General features: G+C 38.4%; 1 protein-coding gene across 2 annotated transcripts; it reads right to left on the bottom strand.

Moving 5' to 3' along the window:
• Positions 1 to 32: 32 nt before the first annotated feature.
• Positions 33 to 27,759, bottom strand: LOC103713662 (lysosomal Pro-X carboxypeptidase-like). 2 transcript variants are annotated; one of them, XM_039114312.1, is made up of 11 exons: positions 27,272 to 27,759; positions 26,927 to 27,113; positions 26,695 to 26,828; positions 26,483 to 26,595; positions 26,215 to 26,338; positions 15,727 to 15,876; positions 15,479 to 15,634; positions 10,909 to 10,988; positions 10,760 to 10,809; positions 10,512 to 10,680; positions 33 to 164 (listed from the first exon to the last, which is right to left on the bottom strand). In XM_039114312.1, exons 1-10 carry the CDS (start codon positions 27,659 to 27,661, stop codon positions 10,541 to 10,543), a joined length of 1,524 nt encoding a protein of 507 aa, XP_038970240.1. In that variant the 5' UTR covers positions 27,662 to 27,759; the 3' UTR covers positions 33 to 164; positions 10,512 to 10,540. The 2 variants fall into 2 exon arrangements, with proteins under 2 accessions (XP_038970240.1, XP_008798888.2); XM_008800666.4 differs by lacking the exon at positions 33 to 164 and having other exon boundaries at positions 10,349 to 10,680.

Genomic DNA, 27,759 nt, shown 5'->3' with positions numbered 1-27,759 from the left:
AAATAAAGGACAAATATAATACTGAAGCTACAGCATTGTCAAAGGTTATCTATAAGTTTCTTCGAGGCATATTAAAGTAATAAAAAACGCATCCAGTGCAATAAATCTGTTTGCAACATTTTTTGCATCCACCATGCGTCTATCATTCAGCCCAGTATAGCTTGCTGTAAGAGGAAAAAACAGATTACATTTCTGAAGAAATTTGTCAAGCATGGAGCATAAATCAAAATCATAGATATAATTCGATGAAGAAAATGAAGGCATAGCATTCAGGTCAAATTCATCCAGGTCTCAAAGATGAAAAAAAGAAAAAAAAATCCAAATGAAAATGCGAAAAGTTCAGAGGTTATCAATAAAGGCAGCTGAACATTTTTCCAAGTGATGATGACAGCTCCTTATAGTTGTTGTAGGTTTTCAATAATAATCCAGAGCCTCACCCAAAATGGCTAGTCGGAAGGTATTATTTGGATTTCTTGATCCTGTATAAGTACCCAAGATCTACCTAGCAAATAACCGATGTGAGACTAAATACACGCCCGCATGGGTCCTCATATACTCCTTCCGTTTAAGCTCTGACGTCCTTATCAGGCTAAGAGTTCAAATCCATTCAAATCTAATCACAAACACCACGATCGGCCCGTGGTAAGTCCCAATGGATCTGTGCTGCAGTGTCCCCTAGTTTATATAGATTATGGGCCGGGTCCGCTCTGATGTCATTTGTAACACCCAGGATCTCACCCAAAATAGCTAGTCGGAAGGTATTATTTGGATTCCTTGATGCTATATAAGTACCCAAGATCTACCGAGCAAATAACCGATGTGAGACTAAATACACGCCGCACGGGTCCTCACATTTTCATATCAACTTTCCAGAGGTAGAGGGCTCCATCCATGCTAACCTTGACATGCAAACACCCAAATCCTTTTTTCCCTTCAACATCTTCTTTGTTCTTCGATGGGTTAGTAGCCATCGTGTTCTTCTGATAACTACGGATTGGTGGCCAACCTACCACCTGTGCCCTGTTATATATTACATATACGATGATGGTCAGAATTCCTTTTAAATTTACTAAAAGCCAGTATGTTTATGATTGTATCGTTAATGTGAAAATTTTGCCATCGATGCATGAACTCCAAGCTAAGAGAAGGAAACTAATGGGGCAGAGAAGGCATGAGCAAACCATGAAACTCAAGCCAAAAATTATAACGGAACATTCCATAGCTAACATAACACCGAAATATCACTGAAAACAAAGCAGACAATAAGATGATTGAACCGTGGATTTCATAAATAAAATAAAAGAAAAATCACAAAATCCATAAATTATAAACCCCTACTATGGAGATTGGACCATGAGAACAAAAGATGGATAGAGTTCAAACCAGACTCAGATCATCACAGACAAACAGAAAAAACACAAAAAGGAACAACATCAAAGCACTGAAGAAATGACAAATTGTTTCAGCACCATGCCCCAAGAAAAAAAAAGAAAAGAGAGAACTATGATCGGTAAAGACAGAAAGAAGAGAAGAGTTGAAACACGAAATAACAGACTCAAAACCATCAAAAGCTTTAGCAGAAATACAAGATTGTATCAATTCCCATGTTACCACAGAAAAACGCTTTAAGTATCATTCCTTCAGCAAAGCAGAAACTAATCTAAAAGCATAATAAAATTATAAAAGTGTTAAAAATACTTTTTGTTCAAAGGAACAGCACTGAAGAACAAATCAAACGTACTTTCTTATAAAAAAAAAAAATTATGGGATACTGTGAGCATCCAAACAAAGATAGAGAGCTGCCAGAAATGTGGGTCGGGACTCGGGATGGCCGGATGGAAGAGGGGAAGAGACGATCAGACGAAGGGCGAAGGCTCGAAGCCGTGGAAAATCGAAATGGTCAATTGTTGAGTGGAGACCAAGGACTCATTAAGTCGGTGAGTCACAGGCTGGGCCAGGCCTTAAGTTAAGAGTAAAACTGTTAAGTTAACCGTCAGTGAGTCACAGACTGGGCCGGGCTTTAAGACTTGGCTTGCACCTCTGCTGCCCATGGGCCCAACTGAGAACGAGGTGGGGTGGGTTGTAAGGTTGGAAATCCAAAATTACTTAACTTTTAAATAAATCGGGTCAGATTTAATTAGGCCAGAATTCAGAAAATCCAAATCCAGCCCCAAAAATAGAATGGGTCTAATTTTAGCACCCAACCCCACCTCACAAATCCTTTAAAATAGGTCGGATCGGATTTAATTGGGTCAACTCGATTCGAGTCATGGGTCAATCCGATCCATTTGCACCCCTAATCCTAAGCATGCTTCGTGATACCTTATTTTCTGATTTTGTTGAATGCATTCTTACCAAAAATATATGATTCATCCATCTTATTAAAAAAAAATTATCAAAGTTCGTCCAAATTACAGTATTGCCATCTATTCATGTTCTGTTGACGATCAGATATTCAAATGTTACATTTAATCTCATAGTAGGTTCATTTAGCTTGGTTAGTTTAGTTAGCTTAGCCCAGAATTGGCTAAAGTAGTTATCCCTTCTGTTATTCAGTTAACAGTTAGTTCTTTCAGTTAAATTTAACCGAATACATCAATGGTGTCAAGAAGAAAAAAGAGCTTCTTGCTCAAATATCTTTGCTCTCTGTTCTGAGTTTCTTTCAAATTTCTTTCACCATTCGAAAATCTTCATGGTATTAGAACTTTGAGCGCTTCCCACCATGGTGTCCTCTGCTAATGCCACTGCTGATTCCATCTCCTCACCAGTTCAGAATGTGATTGAGGATCCAACGAGTCCCTATTTCTTGCACCATGGTGATAACACAGATTTGCCACTTATCTCATTAATCTTGAATGAAGAGAATTATTCTACCTGAAGCCGATCAATGACATGGCTTTGAGTGTTAAAAACAAGGAAGGTTTCATTGATGTGTACCTTATTAATAGGATACCCACTCCCAAACTCTCTAATAAATCCCCTTATGAAGTTCTATTCTCTTCAAAACCATCTTATTCTCACTTAAGAGTCTTTAGTTGCTTATGCTATGCCTCTACTCTAAAAGGACATAGGTCAAAATTTGATGCAAGAGCTAGGCAATGCATCTTTCTTGGATGTCCTCATGGCATGAAAGCCTACAAGCTGTATGACATTCAGTCTAAAACCATTTTCATTTCAAGAGATGTTATTTTCTATGAGTCCAATTTTCGCTTTCAACATGCTTCAACCACTCATTCAGCCTCGTATCATGATACTAACTCTTCTGCATTTTAGTATCATGATACTCTCTTCCTTCCATCTTCCACTGCTTCAAATGATTTTTTTTCCTCTCAAACTACTTCCAATGCTCCCAATTTAAGAAATTTCAGTGTTGAAACACCCATTCCTACACATAATTCCTTTGATACACTTAGTCCTACTGCTGCACCTATTAATTCTGCTGATACATCACATTGCACTACACATTCAGCACCTCCTCCTGAAATTATTCCAACAAATCCCTCCACTCTCACCTAGCCACTCAGAAGATCTTCTAGAATCAGACATCCTCCTACTTATCTCCAAGAGTATCATTGCAACCTAGCTTCAAATGTTTCACACTCTCAATCAGTCATTTAACAATCAAAATTCTGTGCAGAGCAAGGCAAGCCCCATGATATTTCAACTTTTCTAAGCTATGAAAAGCCTTATCCTTCTCACCGTACCTTTGCATTATCCATCTCATCTACTACTGATCCAAAGACCTATGCTGAAGCATCTAAATCACCTGAATGGTGTGCTGCCATAGATGCTGAACGTAAGGCCCTTATTGATAATAATACTTGGACTGTCACTACATTGCCTGAAGGAAAACAAGCATTGGATTGCAAGTGGGTTTACAAACAAAAATTCAAGTTAGATGGAACTGAAGAGAGAAAGAAAGTAAGACTTGTTGCTAAGGGATATACACAACAAGCTGCCCGGTTGCCAAGTTGGTAACAATCAAAACTCTTTTGGCAGTTGCAGCCATTAACAACTGGTTCTTATATCAACTTGATGTTAATAATGCATTTTTGCATGGTGACTTGATGTTATGAGCTGCAGGGGGAGAAAGGGAAGAGGCTGGTCTGCCATTTAAATAAATCCATATATGGATTGAAGCAGACTTCAAGACAGTGGTTTGAAAAGTTGTCCTTTTTCATTATTTCTCATGTTTTCACTCAATCCAAGGCTGACTACTCTCTAGTCACAAGAAAAAATGATTGTTCATATACGGCTATATTGGTTTATGTTGATGACATAATCATTACTTAAACTTAAGGATTTAGGGGTTCTAAAATACTTCCTTGGTCTTGAAATAGCTAGAAGCTCAAAAAGAACTTCTATTCCTCAATGGAAATATGCTCTAGAAGTATTAGATGATGCTGGGTATTTTGGTGCAAGACCTGCAAAATGTCCCATGGCATAAAATTTGAAACTCAGCAGGTACGAAGGGGATCCCATTGTCGATCCTACGATCTACAGAAGGCTTGTAGGAAGATTGCTTTATCTCACTATAACAAGACCTGATATGACATGCTGTGTACAAGTTTTAAGTTAGTTCTTAGACTCTCCAAAATAACCTCATCTTGATGCTGCTTATCATGTCTTAAGATATCTAAAGTCTACACTGGGATGGGGTTGTTTTTTCCTTCTAATTCTGAGCTGTATTTGAAAGCATTTTGTGATGCGGACTGGAGAGTATGTTCTGATACTCGACACTCCATTCCAGGTTTTTGTATATTTCTTGGGAATTCACTTATATCATGAAAATCAAAGAAGTAACACACTGTATCAAGGTCCTCAACAGAAGCAGAATATCGGTCCATAGCATCCACCTGCTGTGAACTCATTTGGTTGATAAGCCTCCTTAATAATCTCAATGTTTCACACACAATAATAGCTTTGTTATTTTGTGATAATAAGGCAGCACTACACATTGCTGCTACTCTGGTGTTTCAAGAAAGGACCAAGCATATTAAAATAGACTGCCACATTGTACAAGACAAGCTTCAGTTAGGAATGATTCGGACTTTGCATGTTTCGGGCACTATGCAGCTTGCTGACTTGCTAACTAAGAGTCTTGGAGTTGCTAGATTCCATACTTTGCTTCGCAAGAAGGGTGTTCACAATTTGCACACTCCATCTTGAGGGGGAGTATTGACGTTCAGATATTCAGATGTTACGTTTAATCTCATAATTGGTTCATTTAGCTTGGTTACTTTAGTGAGCTTGGTTAGTTAGCTTATCCCAGAATTGGTTAAAGTAGTTATCCCTTCTGTTATTCAGTTAACAGTTAGTTCTTTTAGTTAAAGCTATGTATATAAATACAGATCGAATACATCAATGGTGTAAAGAAGAAAAAGAGCTTCTTGCTCAAATATCTTTGCTCTCTGTTTTGAGTTTCTTTCAACTTTTTTTCACCATTCGAAAATCTTCATGTACTTTCTACCAATCGGAAAGGATTGTCTCTGAGAAAAATCTGGATTACTCATCATCCATGGAATGGTAACTAAAAATAAAAAATTTATTATATATAAAGAACTCTAGCAAATTCTTTAGATCCTTCACAAACTCTCCCCAGCGTATGGTTCATTGTCTCTCTCTCTCTCGCTCTCGATTTTGTTCGATCCTAAGCCAAAGCTGACTTTGCAATAGATGTTTCGGGTCGGGGAGAGATGGTGGCAGAGGATTGAACAAGGATGATGAAGGAGAAGTTCGTCGGAGGTAAGAGAAGGGTGGGGGAAAGGTTTATAGCAGGGAAGAGATTGTGGTCATTACTATGTTCCATGTGTCAGGGCAATCAAATTTGTCCTCTTCCTAATTAGTTTAAACCAAAAAAAATTGTCCCAAGGATTGCCCAAACATCAATCTATTGATATATCTCTGTGTCTCTCTAAATTGAGACCATCAATTTTAACCTCCAACAATACAAGATAACAAAAAGAAAGAAGACTAAGAGAGCTCACGAGAAATACAAGACAGAGAGAAACTTAATCAAAATTCATAGATATCATCAACATACAATAAGCTGCGACTTCTTCAAACAAGCAACGACCTGTCCGATATATAATAACAACTTAATCAAAATTCGAGATATATAACTACGCCGTCCATCAAGAACCCAGCAATTCATGGACCTGAAGGCTTCCCCATGAACTATAATGAGCAGTAGATCTAATAGTCTCCTAAATTAGAGGATGACACAGCCAGACTGGGTATTGGCGGCCGGCCCGGCGGCGGTCGCCGTCGATGAGACGCCGGGCCAATCACGGCAGAGGCAGTGCTGCCCCTCTCCTATCCGCCGGTAGACCGATGCAACGTGCCGGCCGCACCCTCCCCACGTGCTCTTCCCACACGTGCCGCACTTAACCTCGTAGCACATCTTTCTCCCTTAAGCTTCGTCGGCGACGATGGCTATCAGCTTTAAAACCCGGCAACCAAAGCATCTTGGCTGCCCTTTATGCCCGCTAGATGTTCCAGTATTCTGCAAGAACTTTCTATATAACCTGCACCTGCGGACCTCTAATTCCCAAGATTCTAAAATATATGACCAAGTCCATGAGAGAACTGTTTGATTATGTTGACTCATGATACCTATCGAATGGCAACGGCCCAAATTTATTTCATCATTAGCTATATCAATGAGACATAATAGGTGGTAACACAGAAATTACAATATTGTTCTGCGATTTCTCTGTTCACTGAATTTAATTTTAGATTAACAAAGAGATGATCGAGTACCTGTTACTGTTGTAACATCACGTAGCCTTGCTATAGCGGTCATAGTCAAAAGCTGCAATTAATTTTGGCTATTGTACGTACAAATGTTTAGAGGAGCTTTGAATGCAGAATTGGAAAACTTGTCTTCGTCCACATAATATTGCATTTAAACTGCTAACGACCGAAGGGGCCGCACACTGATTTATTTCCAACCACTTATGCAATCTAATTTGAAATAGCCTGGCTTGACTTGGACCCGGCGTTACCTATTCTTAGAAGTATTCGTTGCAAGTATTGGGTCTAGAAAAAAAAAATTAATGCTTGGACCATGGCTGTCAAGACCAAAACAGGATGACTTAATTATTGCTTCGGACTTTTCAACTTCCCTCGGCAACAAGGCATCTATAGGCGTGAGAAACAAAGTGCCAACGATGGCAATCGGTGCCATCTACTCTTAGTTTTTTGAGACAGGTCTGTAAAAAGTTAAAACGTCATAAAGACATGCAAAGGGCACGAGATGGATAAAAATTAAACTTTCGATTGGGAAAAAAAAGAATAGTTCCTTTTTCTAAGAAAAAAGAAATCATTTTAATTCCTTAACTCTTGCATTTTATATAAAATTACCTAGCAAATTATTTACTAGAATTGCCTAGTTAAAGTACAACATTTTAGGAGATAACATAATTCTTCATTTTTTGATGTATGTAGCATTTTGGCAATTACAGGGATAGAAGATCATTCGTCAGGGGAATAAATTTGTTAAACTTCCAAATTGATCCTCGGCAAACGCCGGGAAACTTGGAAATTTTTGCCAGGACCATAGCCTAACCAAGTTGCTAGCGCACAAAATTCATATATTAATCTATAGTACTCCTAAAAGCAACTAGTAGGAAGGTTTGTTCGATTTCTTTGAATCCATATATTGATTGGATAGTGAGAATGTAAGGAAAGTGCTATCGCTGAAAGAATTGAAGGATTGAAAGAAGCGATGGGGAAGAAAAGAAGATTGTTTTTTCTTTTTTCCTCTCTCCTTGGTCAATAACATAGAATCCAACATGTTAGTTTCTTACCATGTGTAATGCCAATTAAAGTGCCATGAAGATGCCAAATCTATATTTTACTTTTCCATAACTTTTTTATTTTCCTCCTTTGAAAACTCCAACCAAACAAGAGGCATTTCATTACTTTCTCATTGACCACACTTTTTCCCCTTCCTTTCCTACGAACCAAACAAGCCCAAAGTAATGGTAAGTTACAAGGTTGATGGCTACCTTTCTAGTAGGCCTGTTTCCATATATCACAATACTGAGGTGTACTAAGCTTTTTTTATTGGAATTTTTTTAGTGGATGCAAGGTATATAAATACATAATAACTCTTTCTCTTCAAAAAAGAAAAGGATATTTAATGGCTCAAAAGTTTACCTATAACACTCTCCTTTTCAAAATAAAAGGAACCAATACTCCTAGATGATTGCATGTTAGCATAAGAAGCCTATCGTTGGATAATGTTGAATGCAAATCAAATTTGGCAAAGCATTTTATCAATAAATCAAAAAATTAATATTTTCAAATTATAATTTAATTTCTAATCCAATAATATAAGGATGGTTAAATACAATCTCCATGTCCATGGCATGTGCACCCTTCTAGTTACTTAAAAAGTAAAAAAAGAAGAAGATGAAGATGCACAAAGTGCAAGCATTAATTACTTGAATGTAAAAAGGAAGATAAGTTTTCAAATGGTACTCAGTTTTGGTTAGCCAGCTTTGGCAATTCCAACATTAACAACATGAACACCATTCTAGTTACTTAAAAAGTTAAAAAGAAGAAGATTGAGATGCACAGAGTTCAAGCATTAATTTCTTGAATATAAAAAGGAGGAAAAGCTTTCAAATGGTACCCAGTTTTGGTTAACCAGTGGCAATTCCAGCATTAACAACATGAACCAAGTTCACAAAGTAGTTTAATATTATAATTTGAAAAAAAGAGGCAAAGTTTAAATGCACTCTGATCTTTGATCTTACAAAAATCTTAGAAGACCCTTGGCTCATTCTTGATTACAATAGAATGACACCATTACATGTAAAGTTTAACTTAGCTCTCTCAGGCTCCATTTGGAAGAGCTTTTGGAGAGCCAAAAAGCACTTTCTAGCCCTCCAAACGTACTTTTAGATAAAATAAGAATATTTGATAAAAATTTTGAGAAACTGTTTTAGCTTTTTTAGAAAGCTAAAAATAACTTTTTCGGAGAAACTCCATTTTGGAGCTTTTCGGAAAACGCTTTTAGGCCCAGTCAAAAAACTATTTTTTTGACCAAAATATCCATAATAAAATATAACAATTATCCAAAATGTCCCTCCAATAATTGTTTAACCAATTTTATCACCTAGCTAGAAAATTTGTTATATTATAGGAAATTACTTTTCGCTAATAATTATAATATTTTATATCTTTATTATTGCATTATACTATAAATGTAATATTATATTACATTATATCATAATACATTAATATGTTATATTAAATAATTTAATATTATATTAAATTATTATGCTATAGTATACAATATTATATTACTATATTATAATAATATTATATTACATTACAGTAATATTATACTATATCATATATTTATGTATTAATATATATTATATTTTGTTATTCTATATCGTATAATACTATGCAATGTTCTTTATGATCATTTTGTCATACCAAAAGTACTTTCTTAGTTTGTTTACCAAACATATGTTAAAGTGACACAACACTTTAGAAATATAGTTACCAAACAGTAAACAGCTTTTTATAAAAGCACTACTTCAGAAAACTCTACTTTCAAAAGCTCTACTTACAAAGCTCTGCTGCCAATAGCTTCCCCCAACGGAGCCTCATTTCTAGTAGCTATACTAGAGAGCATGAATACGAAGAACATTAAAAATCACGAAGACACATTAAAGTGAACAATGTAATCTTGCTGCTGTAATTGTGCTTAAAGAACTTTAGCTTGTACATACTTCATTGCTTATTAGTAATGTGCCATATTAAAGGCTCGTGCCTACATACAGATGATGATTCTATTGTAACTTGATTAATGGTTCATTCTCTACCTAAGTCACTTGAAATTCTGTACTCGCATCAATGCCCACATGAATGATCGTTCCAATGCCCGCATCAATGCCCACATGAATGATGGATCCAAAATGGTCATGCAGATATGCATGGAAGAGTTAATTTGAGAAGATTTAGACTTGGCTTCAGAATGCTTCATTTTGGAATATAGGCATTTTGTGTAATTGATATAGACAATCCACAAGTGCAACTCATATAGATAGAATTATGTCTCGTAATTGTGCAAGAATTTTACACTGTTAGACAACCATGACAGTGGGCATATATGTAAGGACATGCTTACAAGAGTATACAGGTTTGTACATGCTCATATCTACACTAACGACCCCTGTAAATATAAAGCAAATCCAGGTCCTATTTTGAAACTGTTGCTCCAAGATGGCTTTAATTTTTTTTGTTTCTTCCGTCAACCAATGCTACATGATGATCATTTTACCATTTAATTTGGCATAACATCAGTCAGCATAGCATGGTAGTTATATTATCAGTCAAGTTATAAGAAAATAATAAAAAATTAAGATTTCTGACAGAAAGACAAATTGCACAAACATCAAAAAGTACTCATGCAGACTGTATTTATAATATTAGCATCCTGTTTCTTCAAAGTTTGAGAAAAGCGGTTATTGTTGAAATCAAACTACTACCTCCATGGTGGTGACACAAACCACCGGAACTACATGCTGAAAGAGGCCACCTTCTCCTGGTAATAATCATATATCCAACCTCTTATAAGACTGATTTCTGATTTCCTCTGTTCTATTAACCAATCAGGATCCTCATTTGTTGAAGGACGCAAATCTATGTGATGTGCTCCTGAGGAACAGAATTAAGTCTATATTACAACACGATTCTGCCTAGAGAACTAAACAGCAGCAAAATTTGAATGCAGTACCTAGTTCAGTAACAAGTGCAATTATACTCTCAGATATGTTCTGCAGCACACTGTAACATGTAACAAAGATACCATTGAACTCGTTTAAGACAAAAAAAATGAGCAACTAAATTAGCTTCCAAAGAAGTGTAAATGATGTAGTACATTACCTCCCACCACTCCAAGGATCCAAGAGTCCATTTGAGAAAATAATGTTACTGCCAAACTCCTTCAAGGCTGTCTTGATATCCTTTAAAAACAAATACGATCATGATATTTCAACGTCATAAAGCGAGTTAGTTAAAATTTATTGTCGATATACTATATATATAACACAACAAAACACAAATAGGAGCACGGATTCTTTGTTGTCTTTGACAAAACGATAATTAACCTAGAACGAGGTGAGGGTTGTCGCACTATCACCAAAGTTGTTTCCTCCTGCAATCCCATGGATCAGCCCAGCAGTATCATTACCAAAGACTACTGAACTAATACAGGAAACAGAACTCTAGACAAATGTTTCTCGTAGGAAAACGGCATTCCTACATAAAACGGAGACTATGCTGGGTACATTGTTTACTGTAATTTACGAAGAAAACATTACCGTCTGAAAAACAATTTAAGGTACCAAATAATCTATAGAGCAATTACTGTAGAATTGGTTCATTTCAGAAAGCATGCTACGCATCTAGGTGCTGTTTGGTGGGAGCTTAAGAAATATGGGAACAAGGAAAGCTATGCCAGGTGTTTCTGCCAAATCCTGTTTAGTTGCCAGAATCCTGATCCAAATGGATAGCTTAAAATACTGCTTACTTGGTTTCCTGGAATAAGGTGAAAAATCAGAATAAACCGCCCATTTATTTTCTTAAATGGCAAAACCATTCTTAGCCTGATATAGTATGTTTTATATCATAACGTTAATATTTTAAATATAGTATTAATATGAGGTAATATCCTTATATATTGTACATTGTAACATTATAATAATAATATAAATATAATATTACAATACAATATTATAAAACTAATATTTAAATATAATAAATAATAATGTTTTGATATGATATTATAAATTCTTATATTATACTATATTATAAATATTATATAAAGATAATATGATAACATAATATTTATATTTGTGTAGTGATATTATACTGTATAGATATTATATTTGATATGATATTCTTATCGATATTATTCTAATAATTTTATTACGTTATAATATTTTATTATCACATTACAACAAGAAACATTTCATATTATATTAATATTTGTATGTATAAGACAAATTATAAGTATAGATATTATAAAAATTATTTTTTTATTATTAGATACTTATAATATATTAAGATATTTCTAATCCATTAGTAATATTATATAATAAATTATAATATAATTATGATATCAAAATATTATATTATATTATTTATATAATACAATTGAAGATATAAAGTTAAAGGGCACAATCTAAAACAGGCCTAAGTGTGGGCATAAGACTATTCCAAGGTAAATAGGAATAGCCTATTCCCAAAATATGAGCATAGGATGCTATGATCGAGCATAGCCTATTCCAAGTCTATGACCATTTTGTAAATAATGTTTAGCTGGCATAAGACCCTGTTCTTAAGCTTAATGCTCCTATGAAACACCACCCTAAGGTTTATCCAATACAATGCAACCCTGGCCTTCTAGCATACCATAATCTTGACTTTACACATACCAGTACATGAAAGTATTAAGAAATCAACCTAAAGCAAGATTGATACTTTGTCAGCAACATTACTATTTGCCACAATTATCATGACATATCAAATGTACAATAATCTGACTGAAGTCAAAAAAAAAAAAAAAGATTCTAATAAATGGTCCAAGAATCACGACAACCAGATAAAGCACAGGAACAAAATTGCTGTGCAGTATACTCCAAGACTCCCTTCTTTTTTTTTTGTTTTGTGTGTGTGTGTGAGAGAGAGGGAGAGAGAAGAATGGGTTACAGCTCATCCAGCTTTTATTCAAAAAGAACATGAAAAGAAACTATTTTTGTGGTCCCTTTGGAAAATGACTTTCATTCAGGCAGATGGCAATGGCTCCTCTTGACATAATTAAACAAATATGGCCTCTACGCATTGCTAAGCTTCTATTTTAAGCCAATATTGTACTGACAATTTCAGGCTCAACACAGGAGTAGGTCCTCTTAATTGTCGTAGGTAATAGGTCAAGCATTGAATTGCAATCCACCTCAATTTAGGGCCTATATATGACAGGCACATCAAGTATAGGTTCTTCATATAAGCTGGTTTGGAGTAATGATGCCTCTTCCTATCTGCAAAAACTGAAAAAATGTCGTTTGAAATGCACAATTGGCCATGGGAAAATCAATAGGCCGGCAGGAGCAAGGAAATCGAGAAGAGTCCTGCCTAGCATAAGATACAAATATTCTTCTAGTGCCCCCATGGTGTGGATTATGATCATCTCAAGCCTTCACCATTTCAACTGAATCTATTATGCTTATCTACCTTGTATTGAATGATGATTATCAAGACACAAACAACATCTATCATCAGGCAACCTTGTCTACGGTAAAATTCCAGGTCTTGTATTCAAGAACCAAACCAGGGCACAGGACTATGAGCAAATTTCTGTACCACTGAGAAACCCTGAAAATTTTAATTCCGGAAATTAACCACTAAGCTGGTACTCGTTGCCTCCAACGAACTGAATGAAGGTTTTAAACTTAGTTGACCAGGTCAACATTTGGTATGTTCAGAGGATCCTATAAAAAAACCCAATAACTTGACTAACATTTTGCTGATCGAGACATCAGACAGTAAAAGCTCTTACTATCTTACTATCAGAATCCTCGATGATACATGACCAACATTGAGCAGATAGGAGTACAATATTACTATATTTGGTTACAGGGTATAAATGCAGGTTTCCCTTACCCGTACAGCAAACCACATATACAGAGAGCAATCATCCTAAGAAAAAGGCAGCTTGTCATGCAACACTACAATAATCTAGCTTCAATGGGTTATCTTTCCTGCCTTGTAAAGCGTAATAATTTATTGTACATCATAACTAATAGATGAACAGACATAAAGGAAAAGATCATGAAAAACTTATTAATAGTAGACTTACTATTGTACATAACTTTGATGTTTTAATCCCGTATGGTCCATCAAATATCTCTAAAATATCGCATGCATGACAAATTCAAACATGACCCGTAACAAATTGACTTTGACCAGAAAAACTGCAGCCAATTCATTAAAGCTAACTAATCTCTCCGCAACCAGTGATATATCCGCTAACAACTAAGACTGCACAAAGGTTGAATCATATCTGGACAGGTAATGAAAAAGTCCAGACAAGCATTAGTTTCTGGTCTCAGGTTACACCCAATTCCAACCTGTCTTTTTATCCAGTATGGCTCAAATCTTGTCAAGCTATGTTTATTACAGTCGGGTCCCATTTCATCACATGAAAACACAATCTCTTAGGAGAATTGGGTCAAGGTTTAAGCTTCAACCATAACCTGGAAATATAGATTTTGGTTTTCTGCTGTATTGCCACTTTTATTTAGGTACGTGACACCCATATGTACACCTATTGTTAGCATCAGTTTTTTTTTTAATCCATTTTTATAATTGTATTCAGATTGTTTAGGCCTTCATATTTCTTTCTTCCACTTCCAACATAAAGTTGAGAAACTTTTCCTGTTGGGTCCTGATTTCTTCATTACACATGACCATACCATCTTAGCCAGTTCCCCACCATCTTTTGCTCCATCGATACAATTCTCACACTTCAATTAGTACCCCATTTCTATATTTATTTAGATACTCTCATATATCCAATATTTAAGCATACTACTGTGACTCCTAGACAAAATTTCTGATAGGAGGCACTAGACGGGGGACATGCATTCCATGGACAATGGTTAACTCTACTGACCCTTTGACCCCTTATCCTCTGAACTTTTTCAGCAAAATTCCAATCTGACATGTAACCCTGTTTTCAACTCAGAGTGATACTGTTATCTATAAACAACATTCAGAATTGCTCCCCATTGATACATTTACTCAAAAAAGCTATAAAATTGGCTCACCAGAATGTCTAATACATTTGGTTGCTTCCTTAAAAATACAGTAAAAAATTTAAATGTACTCCACTAGTTTTCTACAGTTTCACAACATAGATTCTAATTGGTTTAGAAAAAAAATAGATAACCATGCTTTCTCCATATAGTCTATAGATGCAATAGCACTCTGTATCCACAACTTCTCATAATGATATTTCTGTCTTTGTTTGATATGAATATCTTTAACCAAATGGTTCATCAAGACTCTCAATGCATCTTTTTGTCTTCAATGTTCACTTTCTTACAGCTACCAAGTCATGCAAGATGGTGTACAAAAAAAACAAAGAAAAAAGCATGGATTATTAATATAATTCAACCCTCAAAGGAGGGGGAAAACACTTCAAGCATATTCAAGGAGCACTCCTTATGTTCTAGATGGCATTGTAAAACAATTATCGGTATGATCAAGCCTCTGAATTTCTGGCGACTCATGCTACTCCATGAAAGGAGATCTCAGTATTTTTTTTGAATCCAGATTAAAAGTAAACAAACTCCCATGAATGAAACTAATTAAATTAAGAAAAGGAAGTGAAACATGCTTGACTACATTAAGCAGTAAGGATTTTAAGAACAAATTATACATCATCACTTACATGGCCACCAAACTCAGTGGTAACCCATCGAGGTCTTGGCCTGACACCATAGTTATGAACACACTCATCTTGATAAGCAGCATAACTAAAATTGTATGTAGGAAACATGCTATTCTCTTGGCTGCTAGACATTGGCATAACCATCTCAGTGCAGGCCTGCATAATAAGAAAAAAACATCATAGTAGATATAAGGATATGTTTTCATACCAGGACACTAATATAAAAATTATAGAAATTGCTTATAAACCTGCCAACCCCAGCCACTCATGCCATGAGGATCATCCTCTAAATCAAAGCAATCGACAGTTCCGGTGTAATTGTAATAGATGCTTACTCCAGCAAAAATACGATCCAGAAGATCAGTCCCATCAGGATAACTGTCAATTTTTCTGCATACCTAGAAAATTATGATGAAAATGAACAGGAGATGAGTATGACTCGACGATCCAAATAATTCAGATGGTAACATTCATCAAAGCCGTAGAAAGTCAAACAGCTAATTTCTGACCATATCATCAGGAGATAACTGTCTTCTATAAGCAGTCAAATAGCCTCAAAGTTCTTGGAAAAATGGAGAATATAACAAGTGTAATGCACATTCAGTAATGATATAATCCCATGCTCAGAAACAAATAAAAAGAGCTAAAAATTCGGTAAATGAGCACCACCATAGCCCACGACTGTTGAGTTTTTTTTTTTTTTTAGGTAAAAACGGCAATTCATATAGCTCTAAATTGAGTACATCCAGCCATATCAAAATAAAGTAAAAAGAGTACAAGGTGGGAGGAATATCTCCTACAGATGACCAAATGACCTCCCCGGAATGCCGGGCAGCAAAAGAGGCAACCCAGTCTGCTGCCCTGTTTGCCTCCCGAAAAACATGTGAAACCTGGAAAACGCTCGGCTCCTGAGCCAATCTTCGAATCTCACGGATGAGAGGATGACCATCCCCATATCTGTCCACTCCCCGTATCCACTCTATCACCACAGAGGAGTCTCCCTCGAGGCATATGTGCTCAGCCCGGAGTACCCGCCTCGCATAGGATATCCCCTCCCAGGCTGCTCGCAGCTCCGCACCGACCGCAGTAAGTCCCAGCGCCCGGCGACCACCGGCTGCTAACAAACTACCAAGATGGTCTCTGATAACAAAGTCAACTCCTCCTGACACCCCATCCGCCGACATACTACCATCGAAATTCACTTTGAGATGATCAAGGGGTGGAGGTACCCAAGTAACTAGGGCAAACCTGGGCGCTGTGATAGCAGAAAGAGTACCCCAGGTGTCCCTGGCCATCTCAGAAGAGAACCTAATGGTAGTAGTAGAAACCTCTCTGGCAAGATGCATGGCTCTGTCCACCACCACCCGCTGGGGTAACCGCCTACCCTCAAAAATACCCGCATTCCTGTCCAGCCAAATAGAATGAGCCAAATATGCCCACTGAATTCCGGCCTCAATAGTGCTAGGCCGCCGCATGGACACTCTCAACCAGTGAATCAAATCCTGTATCGACTCGACTGAAAGGAGCAACAATGTGGGCGATCGACTCCAAATACCCATAGCTCTGGGACACTGCAGAAGAACATGATCAATCGTCTCCTCGGTCTCCGTACACTCCTCATAACACTGAGTGATCCTCACCCCTCGCCGTGCTAGCAAGCTCCTAGTCGGTAGGCAACCCCACGCCACCTTTCAGATGAAGAGCGCCACACGCGGGTGAATCCGCATCTTCCAAATCCAATCTTCCTCTATCTGCCGTGCTGGCTCCCGGCTCAACAACATGTAAATGTCCCTGGCTCACACCTGCGTTCGCCCTGTCGGCCTCCAGACTAATCTATCCGCCCCCTCCCGGGCAACAACAGGTAGGGCCAAGATCATCTCCGCCAGCTGCTCCCCAAATGCCTCCCTAATCAGTTCCACCCTCCATCGATCCCCCCCAGGCTCCATCAAGTCACTGACCCTGAGACCGACTAACCTCGATGTATCCACTGTAACCGGAAGTCTACTCATCGACTGCTCCGTCACCCAGCGATCCTCCAACACATCAATGGACCGACCATCACCAATAGCCCATCTAATAGCAGGAATCACCAACCCAGCTCTAGCACAAATCTCCCTCCACATCGGTGAACGGCGACGCCCAGTACGCGCCCCCGACACTAGACCGCCATACTTGGCCCTCATCAATGAGGACCACATACCATCAGGCTCCCACACAACTCTGGTGTGTGCAAATTCACAGAAGCATGCAAATTCATGGAAGCATGAAAGTCCAAGTGATAATGTAAAAAAAAACATTCAACAAATCAGAAATGGCTCTTCAGTTTCTCATCCTCAACAGATCAGTTGTACAAGAGGTGGCTTACGGTCAGACATAAAGTATGATAAAAGCATGATATCGCAAACAAAGTCATTTTTTTTAATATGTCAAATGAGATTTGGTTGTATATATGATAAGACACTATCATGTTACAAGTCTTCAAGTAAGATTCTTGGAGCAAATTGACCTTTAATCCAATGGATGTACTTTCAGCCAATCACATCTACAATATATAAAGGTGATTGAAAAATGGTATCCAACAGAAACCATAATAAGACAGCCTATTTACTACATCTAGAAGGTTGCACCAGTCAATTTTGGCACCTTAATGCAAGGGGGTTGCACCTGTTTGCCTATAATAAGACAGCCTTTCCAAAAAGTTCTTAATTTGAAATTAATGAGAAAAGACACATTTTTTTTCTAGGGCTCTCACACATTTCCTATAGAAGCTTTAGAGGGCAGTCTATTGAACACTTATAAAGCACTATCAATTTCTGATACAGGTAAGAGAAATCAGAACAGAAGATATCCTAGATGCAATTTACTCCCCCTAAAACCCTCTTTAGCAGAATGTTTACTTTATAAACATATTCCTCCTCCCAGCAATTCCTTCTCGAGAAGCAAAGAAGGGTGTATGATTGAGCAGCTCAAGCTTGGCTCAGGCTCAAGAAAAGTTCAATCAAGCCAGTTTGAAGCTAAATAAACCAAGCTTGAACCAGCAAAACAGGCTCGAAATTAATTTCAAGCCAATCCAAAAAATAAACTACTGCAAGAGCACTGAGCCCAAATCATCTTGGGCGTGCGTGGATTGAGTCCTCCCTTGGGTGTGCTCCAAAACATATTGGGTCCAAAAGTTCCAGCACTAGAACACATGGGGTCCAAGATTTTCAGCACCTAGTTACATTGGGTTCTAGTGTTCCAACGCCTGATTCAATTGAGTCCTAGTGGCATTGAAGAGCCCTAATTGATTAGGAGTCTTGAGTTTAGGAGTTTGGGTCCAACATTGGTCGTATCCAATGTTACATTGAGTTCAGAGTTTTCAGTCTAAAGTTAGAAAGAATCCTTGATTGTTTTGCTTAGTGGTTTGGTTGTTGACTTGTTCCAACAAAGTCAAAATTTAGGAAGGGATCTAAGGCATGCGTGAATTCCTTTATAAGGCGTGTGCAAGGTTGCGTGAAGCTTCCTTTCATGGGGCGTGCGCAAGCTAAGGAGTTCCAAATTATTTGGAGTTTTTTGTGATGATTCCATGTGTCGTTTGGGAAGAGTCCTAGCTAATTTGGATTCTTAGTCCATGTGTCTTTAAAGAGTCCTAGTTATTTGGAAGTCTTAATTGGTTTAGTTGATTTCATCTCTTGATTTCGTCAAATAATTGATTTGATTTAATAGAGTCAATGTTTAGTTGGAGTCCTAAAATTCTGGTTGTAAGAGTCCTAATTTTTCCAACCTCTTAGTCTATATAAAGAAAAGGTTGAAAAATACAATTCAGAGATAGATTGATTTAAGTTTAGAAAAAAAAATTGAGAGTGATTCTCTTTTTCCTTGGAGTGCGACGCTCCATCCTCTTTTCTTGGTGAAGTTGGTGAAGGTGAGACTCCTCCTTCTTCATGCCAACTCTTGAAGAGTTTGAGCGGAAATGAGACTCATCCACCCATCCTCTTTAGTTATTCTTTTCTTATCACGCCAATCTTTCATTCTCACGTTACCTTAATTAAGAGTTCTAGTAAGAGAAGGACTCCTCCCTTTTCTCACGCCATCTTAGTATTTTCTCTCACGCCATATTGCTTTCTCATGCCAGCCCTAGAGTCCTAATGAAATTAGAACTCCTAATCCCTAGCCAACTATAAGTCCTTCACGTCCTAACCCAATCCTACAACGAGTCCAAGCCCACTTACTATTGTGCCTACAATCTATCAGCAATTTCTGCACACAATTGAGTCAATCCACAACCCGGTTGAACCCAAGTGAACCCCAATTAGCCTCCATCCCATCATCTTCTTCCACCATCCGCAAGAAAAATCCTAGCATACCCTAACCGTCATTTTAAAAAAAAAGAAAGAAAATCAACCGCCATCATCCCCAAATTTCAACAACCATCCCATCCCCGACAACGTCAATTTGTATTAGAGCGAAGTTCCTTGATCACCATGAGTACGAGAAGCGGCCATCCCTACAATGCCATCGACATCAACTTGGATACTCTATCACCATGAGTATGAGAAACGGTCGTCCCTACAACGTCGATCATAAACTTGGATACTCTACCCTTATGAGTACGAGAAACAGTCATCCCTACAATGCCGATTAATGTCAACTTGGGTACTCTACCATCATGAGTACGAGAAGTAGCCGTCCTTACGATGATCGACAAGAAAAGAAGATGTTGGCCAAAATCGTAAATAAACTTGCTGTTATGGCACAAAAGATGGACGTAGTGGAGACCCAACTTCAGCGTCGCCCTCAAGTTGGGCGAGGACTTCCAAAACACTGCAACAAGGCGTTCCTTTTTCTCGAGGTAATCTTCCTTACATGAGATCTGAAATTTCTGCAAATACGAGTACATATCTGGAGCGAGGAGCAGCGAGGGCCAGCGAAAAGGAAAAGGGTCCTATGCCGCAAAGAGGAGGCCAAGCTGTGTGCTCCAAGTGTAGCGGCATGGGACACCTTGTTGTTGTTTGCCCCACAAAAGACTAGCAATTTACGTTGGCTTGCGAAGAAGACGAGATTGCGGAGGCATCTGAAGTTCATCCTAAATCTGCTAAGATCGTAGAAGCGAAGAAAGGCAACAAGAAAAAAGCCTCCGCGGTAGAGCTCGAAGGATCCGATCTACCCGATTGTGTTGTTCGCAGACTCCTTTCAGGTTGCAAGCAAGGCGAGGTTGGTTCTAAAATTTCAGTGGTGATCCTATCTGATTTCAAACCTATTTTGGAGGATTATTCTAATGTAACACTTGAAGATCTACCCGAGGAACTTCTACCGATGCGTGACATTCAACATGCAATAGATCTCATCCCGGGATCTAGTCTACCCAACCTTCATCGCAGCACGCCATGCCCGCGCGCCAACCTCGAACACGGACCAGACTTCACCACGCACCAGCCTTGCGTGCAACTCGCATTAGTCCGTACGCATCAACCTCGCAAGCACCAGCCGAGCGCATGCAGCCACGTCAGCGTGCGCAGTGGATCAGCGCGCACGGGACACGCGTCCCGGTCCATCCGAGTCACACATCCCAACCAACCGTGACCCACATCCCGTGACAAGCAGTCTAGCCACACGTGCCCACCCCCGACCTCGCCAAGTTCCACTCCAACTTAGACTCTCCCATGCAGCAACCAAGAGGGGCGCCACATGGGAGTCTCCAAAGTGCCCACGCATCAGCAGAGTTTCAGTCCAACGAGGACTCTTCAAGCGACCAGCAATCAGCCACTTGGGATTTATCAAGTGCGCCACGCATCAGCCTAGTTCCACCCTACTGACAGATCAAATGCACGTTACTTGGAGCTCTCCAAGGGCGCCAAGGCAACAGCCCATGTGGCTTGCTGAAGTGATTCAAAGTGACAAAGAGGTCGTTTATGCGTTGGTGATGAAGGAGACAACATGGCCTACCAATAGCACACCACTAGAATTCCTGTCTATTCTAAGTGATTTTTCAGATGTAGCACCTGAGGAGCTGCCCAGAGAGTTACCTCCGATGCAGAATATCCAGTATGTGAGATCTTAATCCTGGCTCTACACTACCAAATTTGCCAGTATATAGATTAAATCCGAAGGAGCATGCAGAGCTACATCAGCAGATGAGCCCAATTGTCAATATTGAAGATTTGCAAGCACATGGAGGCCATTATGAGGAGCATACTATGAAGCCATTAGTACCCAACATTGACCCTAAAGCCAAGTACTGACAGCTTGTGGGTCCTCCCCGACCGCCTGATTTGTATGAACTGTACCAGACACGCAACTCATCGGAGCCGAATTCTTCTCAGTATGGGAGAATTGATGCAGGAGCATCGAGCCCAAATTTTCTTGGGCGTGCGTAGATTTGAGTCCTTTGGGTGTGCTCCAAAATACATTGGGTCCAAGAGTTCCAGCACCAAAACACATTGGGTCCAAGATTTTCTGCACCTAATTACATTGGGTTCTAGTGTTCCAACGCCTAATTTAATTGAGTCCTAATGGCATTAGAGAGTCCTAATTGATTAGGAGTTTTAAGTTTAGGAGTTTGGGTCCAACATTTGTCGTGTCTAATGTTACATTGAGTTCAGAATTTTCAGTCTAAAGTTAGAAAGAGTCCTCAATTGTTTTGCTTAGTGGTTTGGTTGTTGACTTGTTCCAACAAAGTCTGAATTTAGGAAGGGATCTAAGGCGTGCGTGAATTCCTTTATGGGGCGTGTGCAAGGCTGCATGAAGCTTCCTTTCATGGGCGTGCGCAAGCTAAGGAGTCCCAAATTATTTGGAGTCTTGTGTGATGATTCCACGTGCTGTTTGAAGAGTCTTGGCTGATTTGGACTCTTAGTCCATATGTCTTTAAAGAGTCCTAGTTATCTGGAAGTCTTAGTTGGTTTAATTGATTTCGTCAGTTGATTTCTTTAAATGATTGATTTGATTTAAAAGAGTCCATGTTTAGTTGGAGTCCTAAAATTCTAGTTTTAAGAGTCCTTATTTTTGTAACCTCTTACTCTATATAAAGAGAAGGTTGAAGAATAAAATTTAGAGATAGATTGATTTGAGTTTAGAAGAAAAAATTGCGGGTGATTCTCTTTTTTCTTGGAGTGCGACGCTCCATCCTCTTTTCTTGGTGAGACGCCAAGCTTTGGAAGAAGTTGGTGAAGTTGAAACTCCTCCTTCTTCACGCCAACCTTTGAAGAGTTTGAGTGGAGGTGAAACTCTTCCACCCATCCTCTTTAGTTATCCTTTTCTTATCCTGCCAACTTTCAATCTCACGTTACCTTAATTAAGAGTCCTAGTAAGAGAAGAACTCCTTTTTCTCATACCATCTTAGTATTTTCTCTCACACCATATTGCTTTCTTATGCCAACCCTAGAGTCCCAATTTTATCAGGACTTCTAATCCCTAGCCAACCATAAGTCCTTCACAGCCTAACCCAATCCTACAACGAGTCCAAGCCCACTTCCTATTGCGTCCACAATCCATCAACAATTTTTGCATACAGTTGAGTCAATCTACACCCAATTGAACCCAAGTGAACCCCAATTAGCCTTCATCCCATCATCTTCTTCCACCATCTGCAAGGAAAACCCTAGCATACCCTAGCCGCCATTGAAAAAAAAGAGAGAGAAAATCAGCCGCCATCATCTCCAAATTTTAGCAACCATCTCATCCCCGTCTGCGTCATAAACCTAGCTCAATCAAGCTCCATTGGATAAGGGTCAAATATATCTAAATTATATATATTACATATTTCATATATAATAAATCATTGATTAAAGTCTAATTGGTGTTTTTTTTATTATATGGATCGATAAAATGTTAACTTAGACCTCCTACAAACTTTGACCAAAACTTGAAAACAAGAATCATGGTTTCATTTAATCTTGAACCAAGCTTGATTTAATCTCGAGTTGATTTCAGTTTGATTTGGATTATCAAGCTGATTAAGTAGGCTCCCGCTTAGCTTGATTCTAAATTAAGCTCGAATTGAGATAGAAATAATGGACAAATCATGCTTGATCTTGGAATTCAAGCTCAAAATTAATTTTAAACCAAACTTGATCAAAACCAAGCTCAACCAAGCCCAGCTCAATTGCACCCCTACATCCAAGGAGCAAATGCTTCAATGATCCAACAAGTGATTTCTTCACATAGAAAAGTTATCCATTTTTCGAGAAGAAAATCCTATGCTCCAAGTAAAATAATAATTATGAACTCATTAGTAAGGGTCAAAAGTTTTACATGTTCTTCCACTTTTCATGTTGTAGGATTCCTTAAGAGAATTCAAGAAAATTGCAACATGTCCCCCACTGTAGAAAAGTAAATTCTCAAAACATGAGAAATATTTAAGTATCATGTTAGCATGCAAAAATTGCCCCAAATTCTCCAAGAGAATGCCAACTTCTCCTGGCATCTACAATGAACTCATTTCATTAGTTATCGGTCTCCTCAAAGTACCTCTAAAGCTAATGGGTGAAGAGGATTTACTTACAAGCCTTCAAGGTACTGAAACCAGATGAACTCCTACTCCAAATGAAACTCCTTGGATCCATCAACATCCTCTAAAAGTACATTATGCAGATTTTTCTGCACTATGTCATAAGCGGGCATTCATCATTATCTGGCCCTGCCCTTGGGGGAGAACAACAATATCTTCTTCTTTTTTTGTTAGGGAAAGGTAGTTCATTTATAGCCCTGTATCAAGCAGGAATCTTGAATACATTACTGCCAAATAATGCATCAAAGAACAGATAACATTTTTCATGTATCATTAATTTCTGTTTAGCACCATTGATATTTTGTTCAGAGAAAATGCCAAACAACTGTTTACTCAATTTTTAACTTTCCTCAGAAATGTAACAAGTTGAAGCCAAAGTTAGAGAGAAGAACGATGAAAAATATAACCACGAAAATCCAACAAGGCACATCTCATGACAAAAGTACCGGAAAAAGAAAATGCAGCTCACAATGTAGATGCCCAGTTCTATGACAGATGCTCAGCAACCTGATTCAGTTCAAAGTGCATCAAATATTAAGAGCATTAACTTTGACTCTTAATAGGGTATGGAACTTAAATAGAGTTCTTGATATATAACTATTCCTTTTATCAGGAGATTTTGGTAATATTTTATAGCTAAGGTTTATCAAAATTTTTGGAGGAAGTTTTAGTTGGATTTCAATATTCTTTAGTTAAATATGTGGTCACAATTATCGATTGGGATCTGATAGCAACCTTAATTATAAATGCCTCGATTAAGGATTTTTGGTTTTATATAATAATAAATCGGTGAAAGAGAAAAAATAAAATAAAATTCAATTCATGTTGTCTTGGAAATTTTAAAGATAACAATGAAATTATTAATAAACCCCAATTAAAGAGCAATGATGACAATACAACGAATCCAACAAAAAAAACATCCGGGATGACTGCATTATCAGGGCAAAAGAAACATGAAAAGGTATTTAGGTTACAGTTCAAAAGCTCAATAAAAAGGACAGGTGACTCAATCCAAAGTGCATTCAAAGTTAAGTGTATGAATATTAAGTCTCGATCTGAAAGAGCTTATACTGGGTTCTCTCTAAATAACTGACTTGTATAAGAAGTCAGTATTTATCGGTAGCTAAGTCATGCATAGGATAGTTTTAAGCAAGGTTTGCAAGTCTGTTATTAATAGTATAAAATTTAGGACTTAACAAGAACCTAAATTTCAATGGTTGTTAATCAAGTTTGTCGGTTTGCTTTTCCATTACATACTAATAATTTCAGATTAACTCAAAAAAACACATTTATGTTTGGTCTTAAACTCATAAAGATGATCTACTTCAACTCGAATGTCTTGTTCTTACAAGTTCAGCCATAAATAAGTTAGCGGGTTATGATTTAAATTATTTAACTCAATAGCTCAGATCATATAAAAGTTGTTCTTTAAAAACCTGCATATAGCAAGCCTAGTTTATTAGAAGTTAAAGTTTTCATTCTCTTCAGTATTGTTTCTCACAAAAAAGAAGAAAAAGTTATGTCAATTCATTTAACTCCACTAGCCAATAGATGTGATGTGATTTGGTCATTAGACTTATACAAAACCAGTAAATACTTGGCCAAGATATTGATGCGATGTTTTTGAACAAAGCAAATATATAATACCTCTTATTATCCATTTATTTCCTAAAACATTGGAAAAAACTGTATGTTAGTTTTTTAAACAAGACATAACATTCAATATTCCACTAAAGCTCATTACCATCAAAGACCTTCAGCCTTTATGGTTGTCCTAGATCAGTCTAAGAAGTTCAGGTGCAAAAACAATAGCATTTCTCAGAGCACCATATCTTGGCTTCATAAATGACAAACAGAAAGATGGAAGTAAAGCATAGAGTATTTGGACAGATGCCTATAACTATTGAACATAACTACTAACTGGATGGAAAATTTAGCACGTTAATGCAACATCATAACAATAATCTAGGCCTTTTATATCTAAAAGGATAGTGCACTGCTAAACCAATGGAATCCTACTATTTTGGTAGATACCAACTCCTGTTTAGTTATAAATAGTACCAATCAAGTGGCAGCCAGCGCACATAATGCTAGGAATTGAAATGGTTTTTTCTCTCTTTTTTTCTTTTTCTTTTTCTTTTCCTCTGTTCCCAACACACCCCTTTATTTCAGCAAAACTGAATGTCACATTATAAAACAAAATGCTATCCTCACAATAAGAAATATAACAGATCATGAAGTACCAACGGACCTCTTTTATAGGGTTTGCAGGCAAAGGCATCAGAAAATCAGACGGATATGGATAGTCCACCATGGCCAGATAGCTGTAGGCTGAGCTTAACCAGTTCGAAAGTTCTGCTGTATTATTCAGCTCCCTGCCACTCATCAGTCCACACTTGTATCACATAAAAAACAAGGATATACGCTAAAATAAAGAAATGGAAACCATAAGATGACACTAGCATAACAAATTTCTCCTGCCTATGATGTACATATTGGCAAGAGAGGACTCGTCTCACCGGCACAAGCGGAATTTCCTACTCAGATTAACTAGATTATCGTGCCCCTGCCCTTGATCTTCCAATGCATCCCAAGACTCCTTGATGGCTTTAAAGCAGCTCAAACTTTCACGCTGAAACCAGTGACATACTGAGATCATAAAACCAAGTTCATCGATTACATCGAACTATATATGCATATACCCACATAGAAAGGTAACAAGTGCACTGACTCTAAAATCACTGGAAACCATGTCGTAGAACGTCTCCGGCGGGACGATATCTTCGAATTGAAGAATCGGTGCCGAGGAAGCAAGTGCGCCAATGGCAATGTGCGGGTACTTCAGCCTCATCCAAGCAGCCAGCACTGCTCCATCAGTTGTTTAAAAGAGCAGCAAAAAAAAAAATCTTTCAACGTATCAAAAGAGATAAAATATAATCATCAGTATGGCAGAATGGCCTTACTTCCACCATACGATCCGCCGAATAGCACGACAGGACTGTCCTCCGCCGACAAGTTCCGCTTCAGGTCGGTGAGCAGCACCGCGAAGTCGGCAAGAGCTTGCTCGGTGGTGAGGTATGACAAGGACTCCGCATTTTCGTATGCTCTGTCTCTGCTGCCATACGGCATGGACTCTCCATAGTAACGATGCTGCCAACAGCAGCAAATCACATTAACAAGATGAGGCGGCTTGCAGATAACCCTCCATATCATTTCAATTTTAGAAATAAAGCGGACATTTTTGGAAAATGATTCCTGTGAAAGATGAGAAGTTAGATGTTATAATATATATGTATATATATATATACTTCGGCGAAGACGACGAGGGCGGAGAAGAGAGGGGCGATCTCCCAGACGAAGCCGGTGTTGGAGGCGAACCACTCGATGTCGCCCTCGTTGCCGCAGTAGAAGAAGATGGGACCGGCGGGGCGGGCCCAGTGGTCGGAGGGGCCAACCAGGTAGCGCTGCTGGAAGGACGGCAGCTCCGCGAAGCTGAAATGGTCCAGCCGCTGCCGGAAGTAGCGCGTCTCGTACTGGTACGCCGCCTTCCGGTGCCGGGAGGGATCGGGGAGCGAGAAGGCAAAGTCCCCCAAGAACCGGGGGCTCCTCCTCGCCGCCGAAACCGGCACCGATACGGGGAGAATTGAGAGAAGGGGAATTAGGAGGAGGAGAGCGATGGAGACGGTGGGCGGTCTCATCTCGGCCTCGATCGCTCTTTCTCTCTAACGGAGATCAGTTCTTTTGGGGGTGATTCCGGATGCCATCACCCCATCATTTTTAGCTCGGGTTGGGTTTA

Source organism: Phoenix dactylifera, chromosome 16 (assembly GCF_009389715.1).
Source record: "Phoenix dactylifera cultivar Barhee BC4 chromosome 16, palm_55x_up_171113_PBpolish2nd_filt_p, whole genome shotgun sequence".
Taxonomy (NCBI): domain Eukaryota; kingdom Viridiplantae; phylum Streptophyta; class Magnoliopsida; order Arecales; family Arecaceae; genus Phoenix; species Phoenix dactylifera.
This window is presented reverse-complemented; position numbering and strand designations above follow the sequence as displayed.